The 23,106-nt window shown below is 45.4% G+C and overlaps 1 protein-coding gene across 3 annotated transcripts in view; it reads right to left on the reverse strand.

The window, feature by feature from the left end:
* The window catches only part of ASTN2 (astrotactin 2), a 914,376-nt gene that overhangs the window by 675,953 nt on the left and 215,317 nt on the right, over positions 1 to 23,106 (reverse strand). For all 3 annotated transcript variants that reach the window (XM_065878807.1, XM_065878806.1, XM_065878804.1), the window contains exon 3: positions 11,434 to 11,818. In XM_065878807.1, the coding sequence (XP_065734879.1) occupies positions 11,434 to 11,818 (385 nt within the window). The remainder of the gene's footprint in view (positions 1 to 11,433; positions 11,819 to 23,106) is intronic.

Here is a 23,106-nt window from a genome sequence, read left to right on the forward strand (position 1 = left end):
GACACACTGCTGGCTCCCGCTTTGCCAGCCTAGGCTTTTAGGCACCAGGGCCAAGGTCCAGGAGGGGAGGGGCTTAGAAATCAAGTCAAAAAGCTCTGTCGTAGAGTCAGGGTCTGGTCTTCCGTAGCCCTGTTAACTCCACTATGTGGTATGATTAACTGGAGCAAAAATGAACTTTCTACCATTCTACAAGTGATCAGTTGCAGTTCAAAGAGAAAGAAAGTAAAAAAGACTCAATTCTGGACACTTTCCAGGCTAACTGGTTTTAAGGAACCTATATTTTCAAACACATCTCAGCCCCCTTTTACAATCTGAGAATTAGAGGGATGACTTAAATTGCGTCTAAATCTCCAACCGTGCTACACCATCCTTGACGAATGGCTACCCCATCCTGTGTGAATACTTCCGAACACTAGGAGTTTATGATCTTCAAAATTAAGAGTGGGAAGGCAATGTGGATGTAACAAGTTAAACAATTTGATATTCAGGATACTGCAGGGATAAATGAAGACAGTAGTGAACCTGAACTTAAGAGATGCAGGTTTAAGTACTGTGGGATGTGATTTAACTTCTCTGAGCCCGAGTAAGGTCCTTTGTCTCTCAAAAGGATTCGGTAACACACAGGGTTTATCATATAATGTTTATGAAACCATTCTATAAATGTTAAAGGACTATATAAAAGAAAGCAGCTATTACTGTTTTATACCCCTCTAAACTGTGAGCTTCTAGGAGAAAACTATTTTCCATTTTTGCTTTGTATCTTCTGCATTAAACACAGTGCCTTGCACATAGTAGGTGCTCAGTAAAGATCTGTTAAATAAATGAATGACTGAGTAGTGAGGGGGAGGTGTACCCAAAGAGAAGATGCAGGGACTAAATTGTCAGCTTTCTTCAGATGGCTGATGAAGGTGCACAGGAGACAGAAGGACCACCAAACAGCCCCTGGAACACTTTCCAACACAGACTTCAAAAGGTGTTTTGAACAACGAGAGGGGAAAGGCAGTTTGGTATAAGGACATCAGGGGAGTTTGGAGAAAGAAAGTCATATCCAAACCTTTCTTCTTTTTATGCTGGATTGCCCATCTTTCAAAAATAAGCGTAAGTGGAATCCCAGTGTGTAAACCAGTTGAAAACGATGCTGCCCATTCTGCTTTCCTCTTGTCCCCGGGTAGCCCAGGCAGCACCCTGAAGGCACTGTCAAAATGGGAGTTGCAGTTAGGAAGGAGTTTCCGCAAGCTCTTTGAGAAGCTCCTTCTGGGCTCCAGGACAACTGGGAAGACGGAGCTGTTGAGCTGTGCCTTAATGGATGGGTGCAGTTTTCTAAGCAGCGAGCAGAAGTGGAGAACTTTGGGGGTGGGGGGTGAGGGCAGAAGAGAAAATATACAAGGAAACAAGAAAAAGGTGATACAAAGGATCCTTTGGGAGGGCAGGTTGAGCAGTTTCAAGAGAAAGTATGGAGACGATGGGACCAGCGGGCCAGAGGGTTGGGTGAAAAACCCCAGTGGGTTGGCCACAGGGACAGTGGTGTAAGACATAAAGCCATCATGCGGGCCTTGCCTGTCTCAGGCACCATTCCTAGTTCCTCTACCAACCCCTTACCTTGAGTCTAATTATGTTCATCCTTCAGCTCTCCAGGTAAGGAACACCCCCAGGAAGCTATCACAGACCCAGTGACCAGGGATTTGTCCCCCTGTGGATATCCCAGCACAATGCAGCCTCTCTGAGGCTGAAAGGTCTTTGAACTTTAGGTTATGACCTCCTCATAAACTGTGAAATCAATTCAGTGGTTCACACCAGCATCAAAAAGATGACAAAAAAGAACAGAAAATATCAGAGCATGCCACAGGTAATAGGGGAAGGATGCTTTTGCCAAACTTCTTTTAGAGACACATAGACACACAGTCACAAGAACACATGTCTCCAAAGAAGACACACATTCACAAGAACATGTCTCCAAGAAGGCCATCTACAGATGGCCAACAGGCACATGAAAAGATGCTCAATATCACTGTTAGAGAAATGCAAATCAAAACTACAATAAGGAATCACCTCAACTGGTTAGAATGGCCATCATCAAAAAGTCTACGAATAATAAATGCTGGAGTGGGTGTGGAGAAAAGGGAACCCTCTTGCACCGTTGGTGGGAATGTAAATTGGTACAGCCGCTTTGCAGAACAGTATGGAGGTTCCTTAAAAAACTAAAGGTAGAGTTACCATATGATCCAGGAATCCCACTCCTGGGCATATATCTGGAAAAGATGAAAATTCTACTTTGAAAAGATACGTGCATCCCAACGTTCACAGAAGTACCATCTACAATAGCAGCAACGTTTACAAGACATGGAAGCGACCTGTGTCCATCGACAGATGAGTGGATAAAGAAGATGTGGAGTACACACATATATACAATGGAACATTACTCAGCCATAAAAAAGAATGAAATAATGCCCACTTGCAGCAACATGGATGGACTTAGAGATTATCATATTAAGTGAAGTAAGTGAGAGAAAGACAAATATCAAATAATATCACTTATATGTGGAATCTAAAAAAAAATGATAGAAATGAACCTACTTACAAAACTCAAAGACACAGAAAACAAACTTATGGTTACCAAAGGGGAAGGATGGTGGGGGGAGGGATAAACTAGGAATTTGGGATTAACAGATACACACTACTATATGTAAAATAGACAAACAACAAGCACCTACTATATAGCACAGGGAATTACATTCAATAACTTGTAATAACCTATAATGGAAAAGAATGTAAAAACGAATAGACATATATAGGTATATATAACTGAATCACTCTGCTCTATACTTGAAACATTGTAAATCAACTATAATTTAAAAAAGAATGTGTGTGTGGCCACAGCAAAATATATTTCTCATTGTGGTTGGTATTCAACACTTGAGAAACACAACTCTGAGAGACTTAGCTTGCTAGCATCTAAACCCATGTTTTACCTCTCCTGATCAAATAAATGGACAGGGTTATGCTGTGCAACCTTCAGAACATGCTTGGGTTTGGGAATTAGACAAAGCTGGGTTCAAATTATGATTTCATTACTTTTAACTGTATAACTTTGGGATGATCTCTAAATTTTGCTAAGGATAATTTCTGCCTTGTGAGATGGATGGGAAGATTCAGCAAATCATTGATTTGAAAATACTAAACACAGTTCATACAGTTCACAAAAAGGATAAAGAGTCTATGCAGAGGTTACCAGCTTGTGGAAAGACACTAAGATATCTCCCTATCCATTCATTCACATATCCATTCCTCCCTCTATTGACCCAACACATACCGTAACATCTATTATGTACCAGTCACTCTGACAGTCACAGAACAATGCAAATAGACCTGGGACATGATCTCATGGAACCCTGAGTCTAGGAAGAAGTAAAATATTTAATAGATTAATCAAAATAATAAAAAAGTGCTGTTACAGAAGACGAAAGGGGAGAACTCATAGGGAAAAGAGCTTTGTCGGATGAAGTAGGATTTAAGCTGAGACCAGAATGATGAGAAGGAATCAGCCATGACAGATCGGGGAAGGAAAGAGAGGGATTTTTGCAGACAATGGTAATCATGGCAAACGCAAATAGACTGTGGTGGAAGAAGCCTAGCACGTTTGAAGAACAGAAAGGCGGTCACTGTGGCTGGAGCACAGAGGATGAGGGACAAGAGAAGTGAGAACTCTGCAAAACTTTAAGCACGGAACTGTGGTCACAACAGAGTGAAAGCTGTGTAGAGAATGGAAGGGGAGGGTAGGCACGCAAGCAGGAAGGTATGTGAGAATGAGGTGTTTTGGAGACATCAGGAAGACTGATGTGGCTTGAAGAGGGGATGGATGAGTAAAGGTGAAGATGAGAGAGCTGGAAACAGGCTAGAGTCTCTGTGTAAAGAAGTCTGAACACCAAGATGAGGCACTGAATAAGGTGTTGACTATGAAAGAGCTCCGAAATTTTAGAAAGCGCTGCACAAGGGGGACATTTACATGGCATTCACAGGGGATGTCAGGAGGGCGAGTTAATAAACAGCTCCTCAGTTCTCTGTCACCCTAGAGTGCTTTATTGACACCAAACATGAGTTCCCTGCACCCTTGGGGACCACTCAAAACACTCTAAAAAAACTGGGGTCTTCCTGCTGCAAAGTCCCTTCTGCCCATTTGGAAGCTCAGAATTCCTCTGTAGCAGCATCCCGCCTTGGAGAACAGATGTTAGTTACCTATTTTTCTTGCCATATTTGTGAGGGACGCAAGCTCATGGGCACTATGCTTCAGCTCTATCCCTGGGACTGCAGGAGCTCAGCACCTTCCCAAGGCTCATGTAATTCAGTGTGGTGTCATGTGTTCACATTCCAGCTCGGCCCCTTAGCATGGTAGCTCTCATGCCAGAGTTTTAACCTGGCTCAGCCACTTTCTCCTGTGTCACTTTGGACATATTATTCAACCCTTCTTAGCTTCAGTCTCCTGCTTTGTAAGGTAGGGCAATATTAGTAGGTAACTCATAGGGTTGATGTGAGGTGTAAATGACATAATTTCTGGAAAGTTCCCAGACACTGATTATCACTAAGTGGAAGTTAGCTGTCATCTTTATCACCAGTAGCAGCAGTACTGCTTTCCTAGCCAACTCTTCCATCTGCCTTCCCCTCAGGGTTAATTACAAATGGCTCACTGAGATAATGTATAGGACAGCAGCTGGGCTCCTATAGGGATTCAATAAAGTCCTGCCCTCCCCATCCTCTCAACAAAGGTCCCATTCACCCTGAAACTTTCTGGCCTGCCATCTTGAGCAACAGTAAGGATTAGCCTACTGGTCCATGTCAGAGAGACAGTGACCCCTCCACATCTATCACTGTGGGCCGCTGCTGGTATTTGATGCCATTTCTCTTTCCTTTTTCCACCCTAAGTCCTGAACTGAAGTGGGACAGCAAAGAAAAGCCTTTATTTGGCATCATTTCACCAAAGAATCATTGCTCAGGGTAACCATGAGGACTGACTTCTGACAAAAAAAAAAAAATTTGGACCAAAGTTAATCAGGAAAAAAAAAAAATCAAAAGAGAAAATTGCACAGTTAAAATGATGGCTACTATATAAATAAAGACCAGAAGGGTCCATGCTAATATAGGAATAGTCAATGTGATGGGGGAGTGGGTGGTCTGTGCAGATGTGTGTGAGAGGATATACTGGCTCCCAAGAGAGTACAAAACAAATTTTAAAGTGAATAAATATGGCAGTACTTCCCAAATTGTAAATGTGTAATTTGTAATTACAAGTGTGTAACGTGCACCCTTCAAGGCAGAGATTCTGCTTTTAGGCATCTGTTTTACAGAAACAGTCAAACTTTGCAAAAATATATACGTGTGTGTGTGTGTGTGTGTGTGTGTGTGTGTGTGCATGGATGTTTACTGACTCATTGTAAGTGCAGCAAATAGAGATAATGATCCACAAAACGGGGTAGAAAAGCGAATGTTGGAGTGTTTGGTGTGTTCCCATGATGGGATCCTACAGAGCTTTCAAAAAGAAGAAGATAGGTGTGCAGGGCTGACGTGGAAAGATGCTTTTCATACATTGTTTGGTAAACTGTGAAATTGCTGCAGAATGATGGATATGGCTGAGATGGCCCTATTAGTGTATATCTGGGTGAAAATGCATATATTTATATCTATACCATACATATGTAAGGCATACATTCTATATATATATAGGAAAAATATTCTAGAAGAATATAAATCAAACTATTATCAAAGATTAGCCTTTGGGTCCCATTAGCGGGTTGGGATGGAGAGACAATGGCAGAGCTTTTAGTTCTTGCTTTATACAACTCAGACCTATTCCTTCCTTGCTCCTTCCCTGTCTTCTTTCTTCCTTTTCTTTTTCTCTTTTTCTCTCTTTCTCTCTCCCTTCCCCTCTCTCTCTCCTTCTGTCCCACCCTCTCTCACACCCTTCCATTACAAATAGTATGCATTTCTTTCACGATAATAAACCAAAATTAAGAAAACCCAATATCCATTCAGCCATCCCCTACCCTATCCCTTGATAAAGTGATAAATTTGTTATTTTAATTTCTTTGAGCTTCCGTGCATAATATTCAGAAAAGGGAAACAGAAATTTGAGGACGGATAAGGAGAATTGGAATTAAAATGCATCAAGTTTCTGTCATGGACCCAACGCGGTGCTGAGCGGTCACACACTGACATGATTAAATTCCTAGCAACTGGCTAAGGTGATATCAAGGGTGACGCTTGCAATACCTCAGAATGTCTAAGGCACAGGCACTAACCACCAAGACGGGATGCCAGCCATAATCCTGGGGAAGCCGTCTAAAGCCACCCTGTTCTGGACAGTGGGGGCTTCAGGAGGGTCCCTGGGAGGGGGTGGGATGGCTAGGCAGCAGGAGGGCATGGGGAGGGGCACGCAGGGCAGCAAGCTTCTTACTGACTGGCACAGAAGAACCGCAGTGTTGGACAAAGGGTATGTGTGTCCACATGAGTGTGTATCAGCTGCAAGTCAGCCCAATCAGTACAGTGTTCTTGGGGTCTGGGAACCCAAGCTGTTGTCTCTTGGTAATGAAACTTTCTCCCTCTGCCTCCAGATGGTCCCTCTATTATTTGCAGGTCCAAGCTGCAAAGCAGGCTGACGGTGCTCAAGTATGATGAAGCAGTTTGAACCTACGGGCAAATTCTAAGTGTGAGAGGAGCAGGTGGGACTAGCCCTTAGCAATGTTATTTCAAAGGCCTTTGGGATTACTTTTATAGGGATCGCCTAGCCTCTGATACCTGCCCACTCTGGACAAAATGCATAGCTGTCTCCAGGTTCCCCCATAAAAGAAAGAGTCTCATGGCTCTCTCCAAGAGCCACCTGAGGCAACAGAAAGCACGTGTGGTCTGAGCTGCTGCTGTTATAACTTCCACAATCTGCCGGCAGAATCATCCCTCTTCTGTCCAGGAAAGGGGGAACAGGAGCTCAGGGGCCACAACGCTGCAAGCACAGTCCCCAGCCACCACCTCCCCACGGTTAGGGTGTCCAGTATCCTGTCTGGACTCAGGAAAAGCGTGTCTTCTACTTTCTTCTCGCCCGGGTTTCCTCCTTTCCTACCCTTATCGGATCTAAAGGCAGCTGGGATACAGAATTAAATGAAGCGCTTGGTTTTATTCCAAATAGTACTTTGTTTTAAAACCAGCTCAGAGGAATGTGAAAAAAAAATAACGTGGTCAGGTGAAAACAGGTGAGACAAAGGCATGGATTTGCCAGTGGCTAAGAGGTTCGCCAGGGCTACGCAGCCAGTGCACTCAAGAGTGGGGTGCCAAGCCCATCTGTTCACCCCCACTCCACCAGGCTGCCTTGCATGGACTGGGTCTTGTTTCTCATGCATTCATACTCATCCTCTTTAGATTTCTCTTGTATGCTTCTCATCTAAAGTTGAGATTTCAGAAAATAAGAGTCTGCTTTTGTTATTGTTTAGATAGAGTTCTGCTTGAAAGAAAACGCAAGGGACAGGGGCATCTTTAAGCCACGACGCAGTGGTAAGCCTGAGAGTGTGCAGACTCTAGAGGACCCCGTGGGGAGAGGAGGCCAGAGCCCCTCCCCCTCTCTCAGGAGTTAGTCCTCAGTATCCTCTGGATCCAGCACCGTTCTGTCCCCCTGTGCTGTCTCTGTCATTCAAGAGTCAGGTCTATGCTTTGTGCGTAATAACTGGAATGTCCAGTAGCTAGAATGGCAAGCCTGAGGGTTCTCTTTAAGGAACACAAGACCTGGCAGGCCCCAACGAAATGGGCCGTCATCGTGATGCCATGTAGGCCATTCTGAGCACGACAGCTATCTATACAGTGAGGGTGCTCTCTGGCCAGGAGGCTGGAGCTCTTCCCTCGACTCTGCCACCCCCTTGCTGTGTGGCACAGAGAGACCCAGGACTATTCGAGCTTCAGCTTCGGTTTCCAAGGAGGTTTACCACCATGCTCTTTAAGGGCAAAGGTTCTCCTTTCCTCACCTCTATTCCAGAGTCTATCATGGCCTCTGGCACAGTGGGCCAACTCTGAGGACTGACGGTATGAATAACAAAGACAGAAATGTGTACTGAATGTTTACTGTACCAGAGCCTCTACCTGTGTTACCTCATTTATGTTTCCCAATCACCCTGGAGGTAGAATACTAGTATCATGCCCCTTTGACGGGAGAGGAGTAAGTGACTTAGCCAAGGTCACACAGCTAGTAAGCTGAGTGGTAAACTTAATTTCTGTACTGTTCCGCCTCCTGAGGGCAGAGTGTTTATCTCCATACTGTATCACCTTCCAGGTTGTGGGGGGAAGGAGGGAGAGGGAGGGGAGGGCGGAGGGAGTGGGGAGAGAAGGAAGAAAGGAAGGAAAAGAAGTCAGACAGGATTATGGGCAGTGACCTGCTTCCCCATTTTGAAGATGCTTTCCGTTCTCCATACAGAGCTTGGTGGAGGCAGCGGGCGTGGGGATGGGGGCTGGGGGGAAAGAATTTGCCTCTTTTGGCGGCTTCTTGGCTCTGCTCCTTGGTTACTCACCTGTCATCAGTGACTCCTCCTGGGTTTTCACCCTCAACCAGTGGCTACTCTTTTCTGGGTTCTGGTCATCACTACTGATGGCCTCTGCCAACACTTTGGTTTCCAGGGTCCCCAGATCTGAGGTCAATGAGATAATTTGAGGTCTGGAACTGAGAATTCTGGAGTCTAACCGATGCCTGGATTTATCCGATCGACCAAATGATTGAGGGGTTGTGTTACTCATCCAGTCAACCAGTATTTTCAGAGCATCTATTAAGTGTTACCCACTGCGCCAGACGCTAGTGAAACAAAGATAAGGAACACTGCCCTTGCTCTCAAAAATCTCCAAGTCTTATGAGTAAATCATGGGGATGGAATGTACATCATGGTGACTAGAGTTAATAATACCCTATTGTATATCTGGAAGTTGCCAAGAGCATAAAGTTCTCATCACAAGAAAAAAATCGTCATGATGTAAGGCCACGGATGTTAACTAGACATTGTGGGGATCATTTCTCAATATACACAAATACTGAATCATTACACTGTATACCTGAAACTAACACAACGTTATATGTTAATTATATCTCAATAAAAATAAATAAAAACCTCCAAGTCTAGTTAGTGTCGAAAACAGAAAGAGAAACGGATTATTATTGAACAGTGATAACTAATAAGCTCAAAGTAATCACAACCTGCTCCAGGAACTGAAGGAGACACGAAGCATTCCTCTTGGCTAGGCTGGGGAAGATTCTGGTGTGGAAGACAAATCCCACAACTTTCCTAGAAGTTTTCTGGGAAAACTTCTTCGGCGCTTGCCGTGCACTTAAGATAATGATCAAATGATCATTATCATTTGATCCCCACAGGAAAGCTATAAGGTGGGCGGACTGGCTGCTAATTCACCCATTTTCCACATAAACACAGTGAGGCTTAGCAAATTAGGCTTTAGAAGTCCAAATCTAAGCAAACGGGAAGATGCTGGTGTCTTACCCAAGCGACTTTCGACATTAGACAAGAGAGGCGTGATGCTCTGGCCTCACAGCATTGCTCCCAAACCACCTCACTCTCTACGGTCACCTTTCTTGCCCAACACTCACTGGACATTCTTGACACGTGAGGCACTGTGCTAGGCAGGTACTACAAGATGTGGAGATATGAAATAAATGCAGACTGTTCTTGTGCCAAGATGAGAAGTCACATGAAAAAAGATAAATAATGCTTGAGAAAGCAAAGACTGAGGAAATTGTCAGTAAAGCAACAGTTCAAAGACAGAAGAGATCGTGGCGGAGAAGGGAAATGGCGCAGACATTCCAGAGCACTGAGCAGAGCGTGGTGGCTGGCACTTAGAGCGAGACTGGCGAAGCACAGGGAGCTGGGTTAGGGAGCGTCTTAGAGGCCCAGGAGAGACCAAGGGCCTGAGGTCTACAAATACAGCTCTCAGGGATTCAACACATACCAGATATTAGGCCCTGCATTAGGTACTTTACACACATTTTATTTTTATATTTAATCCTTCCAAAAATCCTTCAGTGAGGAAGCTGAGACTTGGAGGATTGAATTCCCATTTTTCCAAGGTCACCCAGCAAACAAAGGAGACGAGATTTGAACCCAGGTCCAGACAACTCCAAAACCTGTACTCTCGCTTGTTTACCACTCTTTTCCCTCCCTGGGTTTCTAAATTTAACAGAAATGCCTCCTTTTTAAGAAGCCCCCAGTGTTCCTATTTGCCCGCTGAGTATCACGGAAACATGGATCTGAGAGGAAAGATCTTAGATGCGGGAGAAAAGAATGTCGAGTTCACAGCTCCAGGACTGGGCCAAGCAGTGATGATGGTTCCTCATGGCTCACAAAGAAGACTAGTTCTAACGCTGGGGCCTCAAGGCCAAAGCTTTAACCCACCACCGGCATCACAAAGACAATATGGGAAAAAAGCAGAACAGTACTTTTGTAGTATTTATCTAAAGGAAAAAATAGCCAAATCCCTTCTATAAACCAGCTGGAGCTGTAACACTTAATAAGGACAAATATAAACACATCCTGCACTTATGTCCAAATAATCAATTGTCCTCCAACAGAACAAAGGGAATGGGTCCTTGCAACAGCGTACATGAAAAAGAGTGAGAGGTTTTAGTCATCAAAAAGCCAACTATGGGCCAGTAATAACTGCAAAAAAAACCCCAAAGGTGATCTTCAAACTGCATCAACAGAAGCATAACAGCTAGCAAGAGGGAGGTGAAGATTGCTTTTTTCTCAGCACAGGAACATTCCCACCTTGAGGAAGTGGAGCGTCTGTCAGTTCTGGTGTTACACTCCAGGACATGACAAATTACAACCTTCATCTAGAGGACAGTGATCAAAAGGGTGAAATGTCTCAAAGTATGTCACATCAGAGTAGCTGAAGAAACTGGGATTGTTTATTGAGGTTGATTTCTAAAAATTACAGGGTACCTTTTATTTTTTTCTTTTCCTTTTGTTACATTTCCCAAGAGCTGCCTTGGAGAAGAAAAATGCAGATTCACTTTCTGACATAGAGGGCCAGGGAAACAGACTGCAACTCAGTTTAAGGAAAAACCTTCCAATAGTAGTGTCTGGAAATGATATGAGAGCTTTCCTGAGTAGTGAGAAGGCCATCAAGGGAGGTAATCAAGAGACACTGGAGAGATGTTGGACTACATAACTTCTGATGCTCCTCAAAACTCCAATTCCAAGCACACTGACACTCTCTTTTTTTCCTCCCATCAACAATGAAGAATCTGAGAAAATAAACTCTGAAAACCCAATGGAAGTTGGCCATAAATCAAAAATGGCTTAGCCCAGAAGACAGTTCCTGTGTCCCCAACCGCCCAGCTCCTGCGCCTCTTCCCAGCTCCCCAAAATGCCCCCTGGAAGGTGGGATGCAAAAAGGAAGACTCACCTTTCTTCTCAAAGTCCCCTTTCTCTTCCCCTGGTCGGCCCAGGCTGTCCAGGGTGTGGGTCACCTGACTGCCAAACTCATCCTCACGGGAGTCGTGGTTGGCCCGCCGGGGTGGGTCCTCATCCTCCTCGTAGTCATAGTCATCCAGGATGGGGGTCTCCCGGATGGGCACGCCGATGACGGAATTGTGGGCCTGCAGCCGGGAGGAGCGGAAGCTTTCCCGGGCCTGGGGACCCAGCAGCACGGAGGGGATGTAGTGGATCTCGTGAGTGGCTTCTGTGCTGGCGCTCTTCTGGGGGATGCGACGACGCTTCTGCCAGCGCCGCTGGGCGTACAGTGCCACAGTGAACACCAGCAGCAGCAGCAGCAGTGCAATGAGGCCACCCTGGAGCGGGAGGGAAGAAGGACAAGCAAATGGGCCACTGTTCTTTGGGCCGGAATGCCAGAGGGGGTCTTCCATCCACCACACTCAGCCCAGATCCCTGGGTTTGGCTCTCAGAGCCTCAGAGCGACACCATTTCCAAACCTGGCTTTCTCACCAACAAGCTGTGTGACCTTGGACAAACTGCTTCGCCTCTCTGAACCTTGTTTTTCACTTGTATAAGGGTGAGTAAGAACCCCTGCCCTCCCTTCTTCAGAAGGTCGCCATGAGGAGCAAATGAGATGGATAACGGTCACGCCAGAGTGATGCAGACTGCTAAACACTGGGATGAGTCAGGGCTGTGGCTTCACACACAGAGTGTCTGAGTCCTGAATCTGCCTTCCACCAGCTGAGTGACCCCAGGACATCTGCTCACACCCTGTCAGCCTTGCTTCCTCGTCTAGAATGAGTCCACTGAGGGCTCAAGAGACAGCAGCCTTTGTTCCATCCTGCTGGGAATATACAATAGTGTTGTCAAGTCAAACAATTTCTGCATAATGTATATTTTTATTATCATAAACACTGATTCCCAGCAGGGGGCCTGGGACAAACTAGGCGCTTCATAAATATTTGTTGAATGAATGAATGAACAAATGCACTGTTCTAGGGCTCCCTTAATCAGAAATTTAAGGCATACTGAAGTTTATTTTTCTTTAACACACCCAACCAGTAAATATTTGGTTGTGTCTGCACACCACACATTAAATTGAAACAGGCTAAAGTGTTCACGAATGGATCTTGCATGATTCATGAGACTCATGAAATAGCCTGCTCTGTGAACTCCTCAAGGGCAGGGGTATTTCCAAAGCACGTCCATGCTCCCCACAGAACCGGTCAAGGGCTGGAGGTGGAAGGTTTGTATTCTCCTCACCTCCCTTCTTTCACTCTGTGCCAGAAGCATCTCCAATGAACAGGTGTAGCCCCTTCAGTTATCTTGCTTCACTTCATTAGACATTGTGCTTTCTGCCTGGGAGATTCGGGGCCACTTTGTTGAGTCCCTGATGTGTAATCCCTACACTTGGGGAGGATCACGCTTGTGGTTTAGGGGGAGAGAGGCCAATGAATCAAGAGACTCTAGAACTCGGATGGTGCATAGCAGAGCAAGCTCCGAGCCTCACTGTACGTGTGTGTGTTTGGTTTGCTGTTTTAGCTCTAAAGCCTGTATTCTTTCAACCACACCCATGTGGCTGATTGTTCTTCCTTAATTATAATCGCACTGAAGGCAAGGACAATTTCTGAAAACCACTTGTATAACATCTAGCAAAGATGACAGATGTTAACTAACCCTGAATAGATTATCTTGGGTGGGGGTGGGACGGCTGTAAAGGATACCTGTTTAGGCCAAGAAGAACATTATTTACTACAATGATTCCGCTGTCCTGCTGACTACATTAAAAAATAATGATTTTCTTTTGCAAGTCCTTCAACTCACTAAGCTAGAATCCATCACCTCCATGGGGGACGGGTAGTGGGTGGTTAAGTAAGCTAAGAGGTGACCAGGGTTGCAGGTATGGCTGACAGCCCCGTCTTGACTCTGGCGGTGAGTTACTGTGGGATCCCCAGGTTTCTCTGGATGTCAGAACTCAAAAATAAATATACTAAAAAAAAAAAAAAAAAAAAGCTATAAGTATGCATATTTATGTATATGTGTGTGTGGGGGGGTACGATCTGTCAAGTGTATGTAAAATGTGTGTGTGTGATTGGGCTTGACATATATACATTAATATGTATAAAATGGATAACTGATAAGAACCTGCTGCATAAAAAAATAAATAAAATTCTAAAATTCAAAAAAATAGTGTGTGTGTGTATAGTTTAGTACCTCTGGAGCACTAGAAAAACAAGAACAAACCCTTTTTTCCCCCCACAGAACATACAATAGAGATTGCTCTACGTCTAGAAATCACGTGTGACGTGGTATTACTTGTCAGTTTTTTACACCAGAGATAAGAAAGGAAAGAGACAGAGGGGGGAGTGTGGACAGAAGAGATAATAAGAAAGATAAGTGAAGAGAAAAAGGAGGCAGGAAGAACACTGCCACTCAATATAACAGTAGCAGGCCCTCTCCTTACTACTTTTACTTAATGTTATTTTATTTAATCTTTAAGGCAATCCTCTGTAATAGTTTCTGTTCCATAAATGAAATGAGGGAAAGGTGGTTCAGAGAGGTTAAGTAACTTGCTTAAAGTCACAGAGGTTTTGATCCTAGGTCCAACTGGGAATAAAAGGCCAGGAGGTGGTAAGGCAGGGATTTGAACCCAGTTCTTCACTGCATAGCCAGTGGCTATTTGACAGCGTAGTGATTCTACAGAGCAAAGGAAGGGAAAGGAAAAGTGGGAAAGATGGTGAGAGTGTACAAAGTAAAAGGGAATCCCGAGAAGGAAAAGGAAAACATTGTTTTCAAATCCAGGATTCAGGGGGCACATCTCGAGGTAAACTCTTCAGAGAAGCTTTTAATTTTGGTCCATGGATACCCTTCGGGAAATTGCTATCCCTGACTCAGCCCTCTATCTTCTCCCCTTTGGGTGTTTCATTCGCTGTGAGGGGCAGACCTTGCCTGGTTCCAGAGTCCTTCATCCCCGGCCCCTTCTGCCCACCCTGATTATGGGTGTTTGACCCTGTGGTCAGACCCAGGACCAAAACTGACCTGGGAAAGATGAGGCTTAACCAATCTGTCCACAGGTAACCACCACCACTCCTCTCTCCCCCCACTGTATCCTGACAAGCCTCCCTGGATTCCCATGCAGTCCTGGATCAGCTCATAAAGCACCCCCAGGGAGCTCCTGGAAGGCAGGAAGCCCCGTCCTTTGCTTCCAGAGCCCTCTAGCTATATCTGGCATAGAGGCTAAGAGCGGACCTCAGACTGACACAGTTTTAGTCCAGGTTCTACTGCTTAAGAGGCTGTGTGACCTTGACTAGGTCACTACTTTTCAGAGCCTTGGTTTCTTCATTGGTTAAATAAGGGCAGTATTCAGGGTCTCCTCAATGGATCATTGTGAGGCTAAGTGAGATGCCTGCAGAATATTTAGTGCCGTGTGGGACACATGTAACTGCTCACAGACTGTTAGCTACTGCTATTGCCAACGGCATTCAGCAAGTGGATATTTAATGCTGAATGAATGAATGAATGAATGACCTTCTGCCCCTGAATGCTCATTCTGCAAAACCTGTCTTGGGTCCCTAAATCCTTCTCAGTCTGGACCAAACACTTACATACGCTCTGTCACTTACCTTTACACCTGTGCACATAAGGCATCGTTATCCTATGTTACGTGAGGAAAGAGGCCCAGAGACAGGAGGCTGTTTACCCAGGCAGTGCTGCTGAGATTCAGACACACTGCATCACGGCTTCACAATTTTGCTCGTGGTGGGAAGGGACAGGCGCACCCAAGGTGTAATCAGCCCCTGCCCAGCCTCACCTCTGCCTCCTCAAATGACCTCGGCAACTTCAGGCACAGATTTCCCAGCCTAGGGAGCTTCCAGAAGGAGGTGGCAGAGGAAGACCATCCACTTTGATGGAAGCTGAGCTTGGGAGTCCCTTTAGCTCAATGATCTGCTGATTCATTTGACAGGACCCCAGGCCGGTGGCTCCAGCCCTCCTATTGGGGGCCCAGGCTCCCTTCCCTCACTCCTCAGCCTGCTCTGACCTCTGCTCTCACCATCTCAGCTAAGCCAACGACCACACAGCTTCCATTACAGATCCGGGTTTCACTGTGAAAACTGGGCCAAAAGAGAATTCCAGTAATCAAGGTCTCACAGTGCCACTGACCAATGGAAACAGACATCCCCAGGTTGGGCTCCTAAAGGGCTCGGGGGGCCTTACCCAAGACATAGTAGCAGCTCGGGTGATGCTTCAAGCACCACTGACCAGCCCTACCTTCAGAGGCAGGCTCAGAGCATGCAGGAAAAGGTTCTGAATTCAAGTTTACTCACTATGGGATCTCGAATTTCCCAGATGCCCTAGAGACCCTCAGTTCACTCATCTGTAAAATCAACTCGGTAATACCTGGAATAGTATAGCACATAGGAGAACCACATAGCCACCTCTGTCCTAGTGGAACATTTCACCCAAAGAAAGCAGATGAGTAACTCGAAATCAAGAAGAAACTATGATCTGCATCCACCTGGATCGGTCCAGGCTGCTGTGCCGCGCCACTCCTGCAGAGCTGAGCCCCCTCTTCTCTGCAGTCTTCCTTCACCAGGGCAAGCAAACAGAAAAGCAGAACTGTCTCTGGAAAGGTGAGCAGGGCAGAGTGTCCAGCCACTGAGGCTACCCGCCAGGGGCAAACACAGACCCCAGCGGTGGAGAAAATGCTGCAGGGCAAGCAGGGAGCCCAGGAGGGAAAAGAGGATGTAAGGAGACGGCTGGGAATGTTTAGAAAGCAAATTAAGAAGAGGTCAAGGCTCAAGGGGTGGCAAGCTGAGGTCCTGCTGGCCTCAGGGACAACCCGAAGCCCAAGCTGATGTGGACTGTGTTTCCTCTAGGCAGCCCAAGACAAACAAGGTTGGAGATGTGGCCAGGAGTTGCAGAAATAAAAATCTCAGTCTGTTGGTTAGGGGTGGGTTTCTGTGAGACTGCAAGCAGCACAAGCCTCGGGTGATTAGTTTTACCTTCTTACGGGTCTGAGGATTTCACTGAGCTTTCAGGCAGGAAGTGGGAAAGAGACGGGAGATGGAATATGTGTTCCCATCCGTCCTGTAGGAACGTCTAGTAGGAACCTTCCCTACTAGAAGCCTCTCTAATAACAGAAGCTCACTCCTTCTATTACTGGACTCAGATCCCTCAGCGGAGCTAGGCAAGGGTGAGCGTGGGCGACGTCAAGGGCAGAGTGATGTGATGGGGTAAGCAGGTATCCTGGGGGCACACAGGCCAGCATGGGAGCCCCTGTCCCTGCTTGCTGTTGGCCATGACGAGTTGGCTGCGACATTCTACCTCCTTGTGCTACAACAGACTCACCTATAAAATGTGCTGACTGGTCCCAATGTGAAGGGTTAAGCTAAGGATTAAACAAGACAATGAAAGATCTAGATAAAAGTCTGGCTCCACAAATGTCAACACCACCAGCCTCAGTCCTTCAGCCTCTCTATTCCTCCATCCCAAATCAAATCCTTTCATACCCTTCCCCCACCCTCAGAATAATGTCCAGATCCCTAGCCTGGCACCTAAGCCCCTTCATGCCTAGGTCTCTGCTTCCTTCTCATGCCTCCCTTCCCTGCAAGTCCTACCTCATACCCTGCCCTGGAGTCGCACTGTGTGATTAGCATCGTCCCAAAGTGTGATGCCCTGAGCACTTCCCCAGTGGCTTCTTCCTCAGCCCAGAGCACTCAATCATTCCCTCCCCGTAGTGGTTCGAATAATATCCACCCCCAAAATCATGTCCAACCAGAACCTCAGAAGGCGATCTTCTTTGGAAATAGGGTCTTTGCAGTTGTAATCGATTAAGATGAGGTCATACTGGATTGGGTGGGCCCCAAATCCAAGGACTGGTGTCCTTAAAAGAAGAATAGAGGGGACTTCCCTGGCGGTCCAGTGGTTAAGACTCTGCGCTTCCAACGCAAGGGGCGCAGGTTCTATCCCTCGTCAGGGAACTAAGATTCCACATGTCCCACAGCGCGGCCAAGAAAATATACTAAAAACAAAACAAAACAAAAATTTTAAAAAAAAGGAACAGAGGACACACACACACACACACACACACACACACACACACACACACACAAATCACGTGAAGACAGAGACTAGATCGATGCATTTACAAACTAAGGAGAACCAAGGATTGCCGGCAACCGTCAAAAGCTATTGGGAGGCATGCGACAGCTTCTCCCTCAGAGCCCCCAAATGAGCAAAACCTGCTGACATCTTGATCTGCGGCTTCTGGCCTCCTGAACTGTGAGAGAATAAACTCCTGTTGTTTTAAGGCCCCTAGTTTGTGATAATTTGCTATGACAGCCCTAGGAAGCTAACATCCTCCTCTTCGTCCGCTCATCTCAAGTCACCCAGCCTCTCAGCTTGGACACGGCTTCCTCAGGGGGCACCTTTGCCTCTGCACGTTGGGAGGCGGCTGTGCTCTCTTCCCTCACAAACCCCGTGGTTGTCAGTTATCCGGCTACACTGCTACCACCTGATCATCTGGTTGACCATTTTCCCACTCTAGTTTCTGAGCTCTCATTTATCCAGCCTAAAACATGGTGCTTGGCCCAGGAAGGCGCTTAGTAAACATCCAGAAACCTAAAATCTTGCCCGGACTTTGCCAGAGGAATGTAAATCTGACCCCAGCATCCCGAGGGCACCTGATCAGACCCTGCAGGGCCCCTCTTTGCTGCTCTGCCTTTATCGCCATGCTCGTGCCTCCAGCTGGCTTGCCTACACACACAATATCGAACGCTGAAAAACACACAGAGGTGGAAAACAGAAAGCACCTCCAAAACCACCACACCGAGAGAGCCTTCTGAAAAGTCAAGGTTAGAACTCCATTCAGCCTGGCTCCATTTTAATCTATTTTTCCGGTTAAAATATCCAGGCACAGGAGAAGGAGCCAGAGAAAGGAAAGAAAGGGATAATGCGAGAAATGCTTTTATGTGACAACGTGTCATTCGGAAACTGATTATTTCTGTCTTTGGCCTTTTTAATATTCCCTCACAACGGCCAAGCCACAAAAGGATTTGGGATTCTAAGAATGGATTTATAATACTCTGTTAGGCAGTGATAAGAACATGGGCCTTTAATCCTCAGAGCTGTGAACATGCATATTCTCCCAAGTAATGTCCTTCCCTTCTCGTCACTTGTGTCTGGTCCCGACAGCCAGCCCCAGGACAGCTGAGGCCTGATGATCCACTGGGTGTTCTCCTGGCCGTTTGCTGAGTGACAGCTAGCAGGGAAAGGGGCTGGGTCTCCAAGTTCTCTGGGACATCTTCTTTCAGGCCTCAGACTATGTGTAAGCTGGAGGGATTATTAGAAAATAGTCCAAACCCTTGGTGCTACAGGTAAGGAAACAGGCACAGAGAGTGGAAGTGACTTGACCAAGATCACAGAATATCCTGAAATGGTTTTGGAGGCAGACTATGTAGCCCACACTCCCCAAAGTTGCTGAGAAATCATGAATCCTGACACTTTGATCTACAAAATAGTTTCTTTCCCCAACCTTTCTTTCTCTCCATCCTATGTCCCAGTCACAATTACCTTTCACCATGATAATTTGAATACACTCTGAACCATCTCCCAGGCTTTATTCCATCTCCTTCACTGTTCTCAATCCATCTTCTATCATAAATAATGCACAGCAGGAAACAAAGCCCCTCCCCACTGAGTAAGTTGGAAAGTTCTGCAGTTTGACAGTTCATCAACTGCTTAACTTATATCTCAAAATGTATGCCTCTGAGATAATCTTCTCAAAATGTATGCCTCCCCCATCCATGCCACCAACCCTACTGTGGGCCTGCGACAGGGCACCATGCTAAGTATTCAACCACATGGGAACTCACTGTTCCTATTTAATGTCCTGAGATCTCCTCTGCCTGGAATGCTGCCCTCCTTGTTATTCCTCACCCCCCCCCCATCTGTAAGATGAAATATCAGGCAGACTTCATGGCTACCTTCACTGCCATCTCCTTGGTGAACTCCTCTGGGATCTCCCCGTCTGCAGCCTCAGCCAGAAGGATATCGCTTTATCCTCTGAATTCCCAGAATACTTCATCTCAACCCTTACTTCAGGAGCTTTAGCATTTTCTACCTTGTATTAGAGCTAGTGATGCTCAAGCTCCCCAATTGGTTAGATGATTATACCCATTGCTCAGATGAAAAAGCGGAGGCTCGGAAGATAAACTTGCTTGAGAATACACAACACAGTGGCAAATATAGGGGATAAGACCTCCCACCTGGGGCTATTTCCAGTAAAACTGCAGGCCCACTCTCTCACAGACTGGGAATGGCCACTGGAGCTGCACTCCTGCCCTCCATAAGATGATAACATAGGTCAGAAACATAGTGCAAATGGCATGACTTTACGCATTAAGGATCCGAGACTTTTTTTTTTTAAGCAATAGGGTGGTGAGATCACATTGGATGTATGTGGTGAGGAGACTGGAAACTGGAAGACCAGTGAGGTAGCTGTTCACAATCGTCTAGGACAGCACTTCTCGACTTGGGGGCAATTTTGCCCCGCAGGAGACATTTGGTAATGGAGACATTTTTGGTTGTCACAACTAGGGAAGAGGTGTTACTGGCATTCAATGGGTAGAGGCCAGGAAATCCGTAAGCATCTTACATGTACAGGATAGCCAGGAACAACAAATAATTATTTCTTTCAATAGTACAGAGGTTGAGGAAGCCCTGGTCTAAGAGAGAGAAGATGAGACCTGAGATTAGGGCAGTTGAAGTGAGTAGTTAGCTAATGGGGTAGAAATAAGACACACCACGGGGTGGAAAGAACTGGTGTTTGATTGGCAAGAAGGGGAGAGAAAGAAAGTGCCAACATGACAGTGAGGTGTGGATTCTGTCACTGGATTAGAGATGAATCTATCTATGTGTTAATTTTTTTCCTAGGTAAGCTCCCAGAAGGTTATGAAAGATCCCAGCACAGAATCAAATGAAGAGATAAGTTTACACGTATGAACAATTAGGAGCGGATAAATGCACAAAAAAGATGTGCATGTATATAATGTATATTATATACATGTATGTATGTATTCATGTGTATAAAAACATATTCACAACTATTTATATATATATATATATATATATATATGGCTGGCTATAGTTATCTATAGTTATCTCTTTGTCACTAGACAGACGTAGGGTGACCTATTTAAGGAGGTCCCATTATAGAAAATGAAAACCCTTTTTTCTTTTAAAGTAATCATCTACTTATAATGTATCTTTTAGCGACCCTATTTTATTTCCCAAGATGATGTCAAGGGAATAAAGTAAAAATGCAGAAATTCTTTGAGACACACTCACTCCCCATCCAGCTCAAACTTTCTTAATCATCTTTAGATCAGATGAGAATGGGGGCCAAATCCTGGGCGATCATTCTGAATGCTACAGCAGTTCATCAAGAGGAAAGCTAATGCACGTTGAGTCAGGCAGACGTGGATTTGAGTCATGGCTGTACTATCTTTCCTTTGGGTGTCACTGATGTATATCACTTGTGCTTCTTCAGTTTTCTCATCTATAAATTCGGTCACTAACACGTAACTGAGAGGGTTTGGGGAGGATTAAATGAGATTGCATTATAGAACACTGAGCATAATGGCTTGCAAGTAGTAGATCTCAGGAAATGTTAGCATCCTTGTTATTGATGCAAGGCCTTGTTTCCTGAAAAGTTAGATACAAGGTAATGGTGAAGCCACCAAACTCCCTCCATTAAAGTATGAGATATTCTCTGTACCGTCTCCCAAAACATTCCCCTGATCACCCTGCTCTCCTCCTACAGATTCCAAGCTGTGTGACCTTGACCATGGCCCTTCCCCTCTTCAGGGCGAGTAGATAAAATTGGCTGGTTTCTAACAGTCCTTCCAGCTCCAATATTCCAGATCAGAAAAGCAAAGGCAAACGTGAAAGCATTTTTGAACAGATGAAATATATATATTTTCATGACATCCCGCCTCGCATTTCAGTTGTATAAGCGTGAACTACCACCACCAGCGGAACATCCTGTATCCCTCGCACCATCTCACGCAGCTGTGCTTTCGCTCATGCCACTCACTCTGCCTGAAATGTCCTTCCCCCACTTTGTCTAGTCCTTTAAACCTCAGCTCTTGGGTCATGAGTTCTCAGCAAGCCTTTGTGAAACCTGCTGTCTCTGGCTGGTTAAGTTCACCTCTTAGGACCCTCAGCGACTCATGCTTCTGTCTTCCAACTACCCTCTCATCACCCTGAGTGCCCCTGGAGGGCATCCTTAATCAACTCCATGTACCCAAGACCAAGCCCAGGGTCCAATAATGAGTAGATCTCATTATGCATTGATTGTATTTCTACAGTGAGAGGCAGTGAAGGGAAGGGCAGGGTTTTATTTATTTCTGAATAAATTTGAATGGTACATGGTACATAGTAGATCCTCAATTACTTCTTGGAAGAATTAACGAATGAATCCATTATAAATGCCTCTTTGAGGGTAGGTGACTGACATATACCTACATCTGTTTGGCAATTCTCCATCTGTGTGGGAGAGAGAGCTGAAAACAATTCACAGGAGGCACTTAGCACAAATCAGTATCCTCTCCACATCCTCAGGTGGCCTCTCAAGTTCTGTCAGAAATCCCACTCTGAAGATGGATGCGGGGGGAGCATCTTTGAGAGGATTGATTTTTTTCCTATTCTTTGAGTCATGAAGATAAACAGATGAACCCAAGTGACTATGGAGGAGCCTTGCACTCATTCACTGATTCACTCATTCACCAGATTAAGGGCATGCCTGGAACCAGGCAGGCCCAAGTTCAAGTTCTTGTTCTTTCCAGTGGTGTGACCTTCTCTCTGTGAAGCTCAGCTTTTGCAGTCCCAACATGGAATAAAACCATTCACCAAAATGGGCTGTTGTGAGGATTAGATAAGATGATGTATGTAAAATATGTCATACAGCCCTTGACCTATAAAAAAAAACATTCAATACATGGCCGTTACTGGCTTGACTGTTACTGCTATTACTGTCATGCCCCGTCCCTGTGCCAAACCTTCTGCCTAGATTTAGGAATACCCAGATAAGGCCTCAAGAACTTGCAGTCAGTCTGGAGAAATAGATAAGTAAGCAGATAATGACTGCAATGCCCAGTCTGATAAGCTCTATGCCAGAACGAAACATAGTAAGAAGCAAAGGTTCTGATAGCTTCTAAGTGCAAAACATAGAAGAAGTGGGAATAAAAAGGACTTCCCTGTCATTCCAATTACAGTTAAGTTCAAAGGTAGTGGAGTAGGCTGGCCCATCTTACCAAGTATACTCATACCCAAAATGTGACAGAAAGGCTGGATAACCAACTAAACAGCCTGGCTAACCATGCAGGAGGTGATGGCCCCGAGTTCCGGTACCTGAGCTATCATGTACCAGCTTTGGGTGGGTCGCTGCCCTTCTCTAAGCCTCAGTTTTCTCATTGGGAAGTTGAGGAGAGCAGTCTTCACAGAATGGGGCTATTGTGAGAATTAAACAAGGAAATGCACAAAGCATTCAAGATGATGTTTAGAACAAAGCCAGTGGTCAGTAAATGGCAGTTTAAAAAATTCTGACAGAGGAAAACTGCCTTGAGAAAGAAATCAGAAAACT

This window comes from Phocoena phocoena, chromosome 6, assembly GCF_963924675.1.
Source record: "Phocoena phocoena chromosome 6, mPhoPho1.1, whole genome shotgun sequence".
Lineage (NCBI taxonomy): Eukaryota > Metazoa > Chordata > Mammalia > Artiodactyla > Phocoenidae > Phocoena > Phocoena phocoena.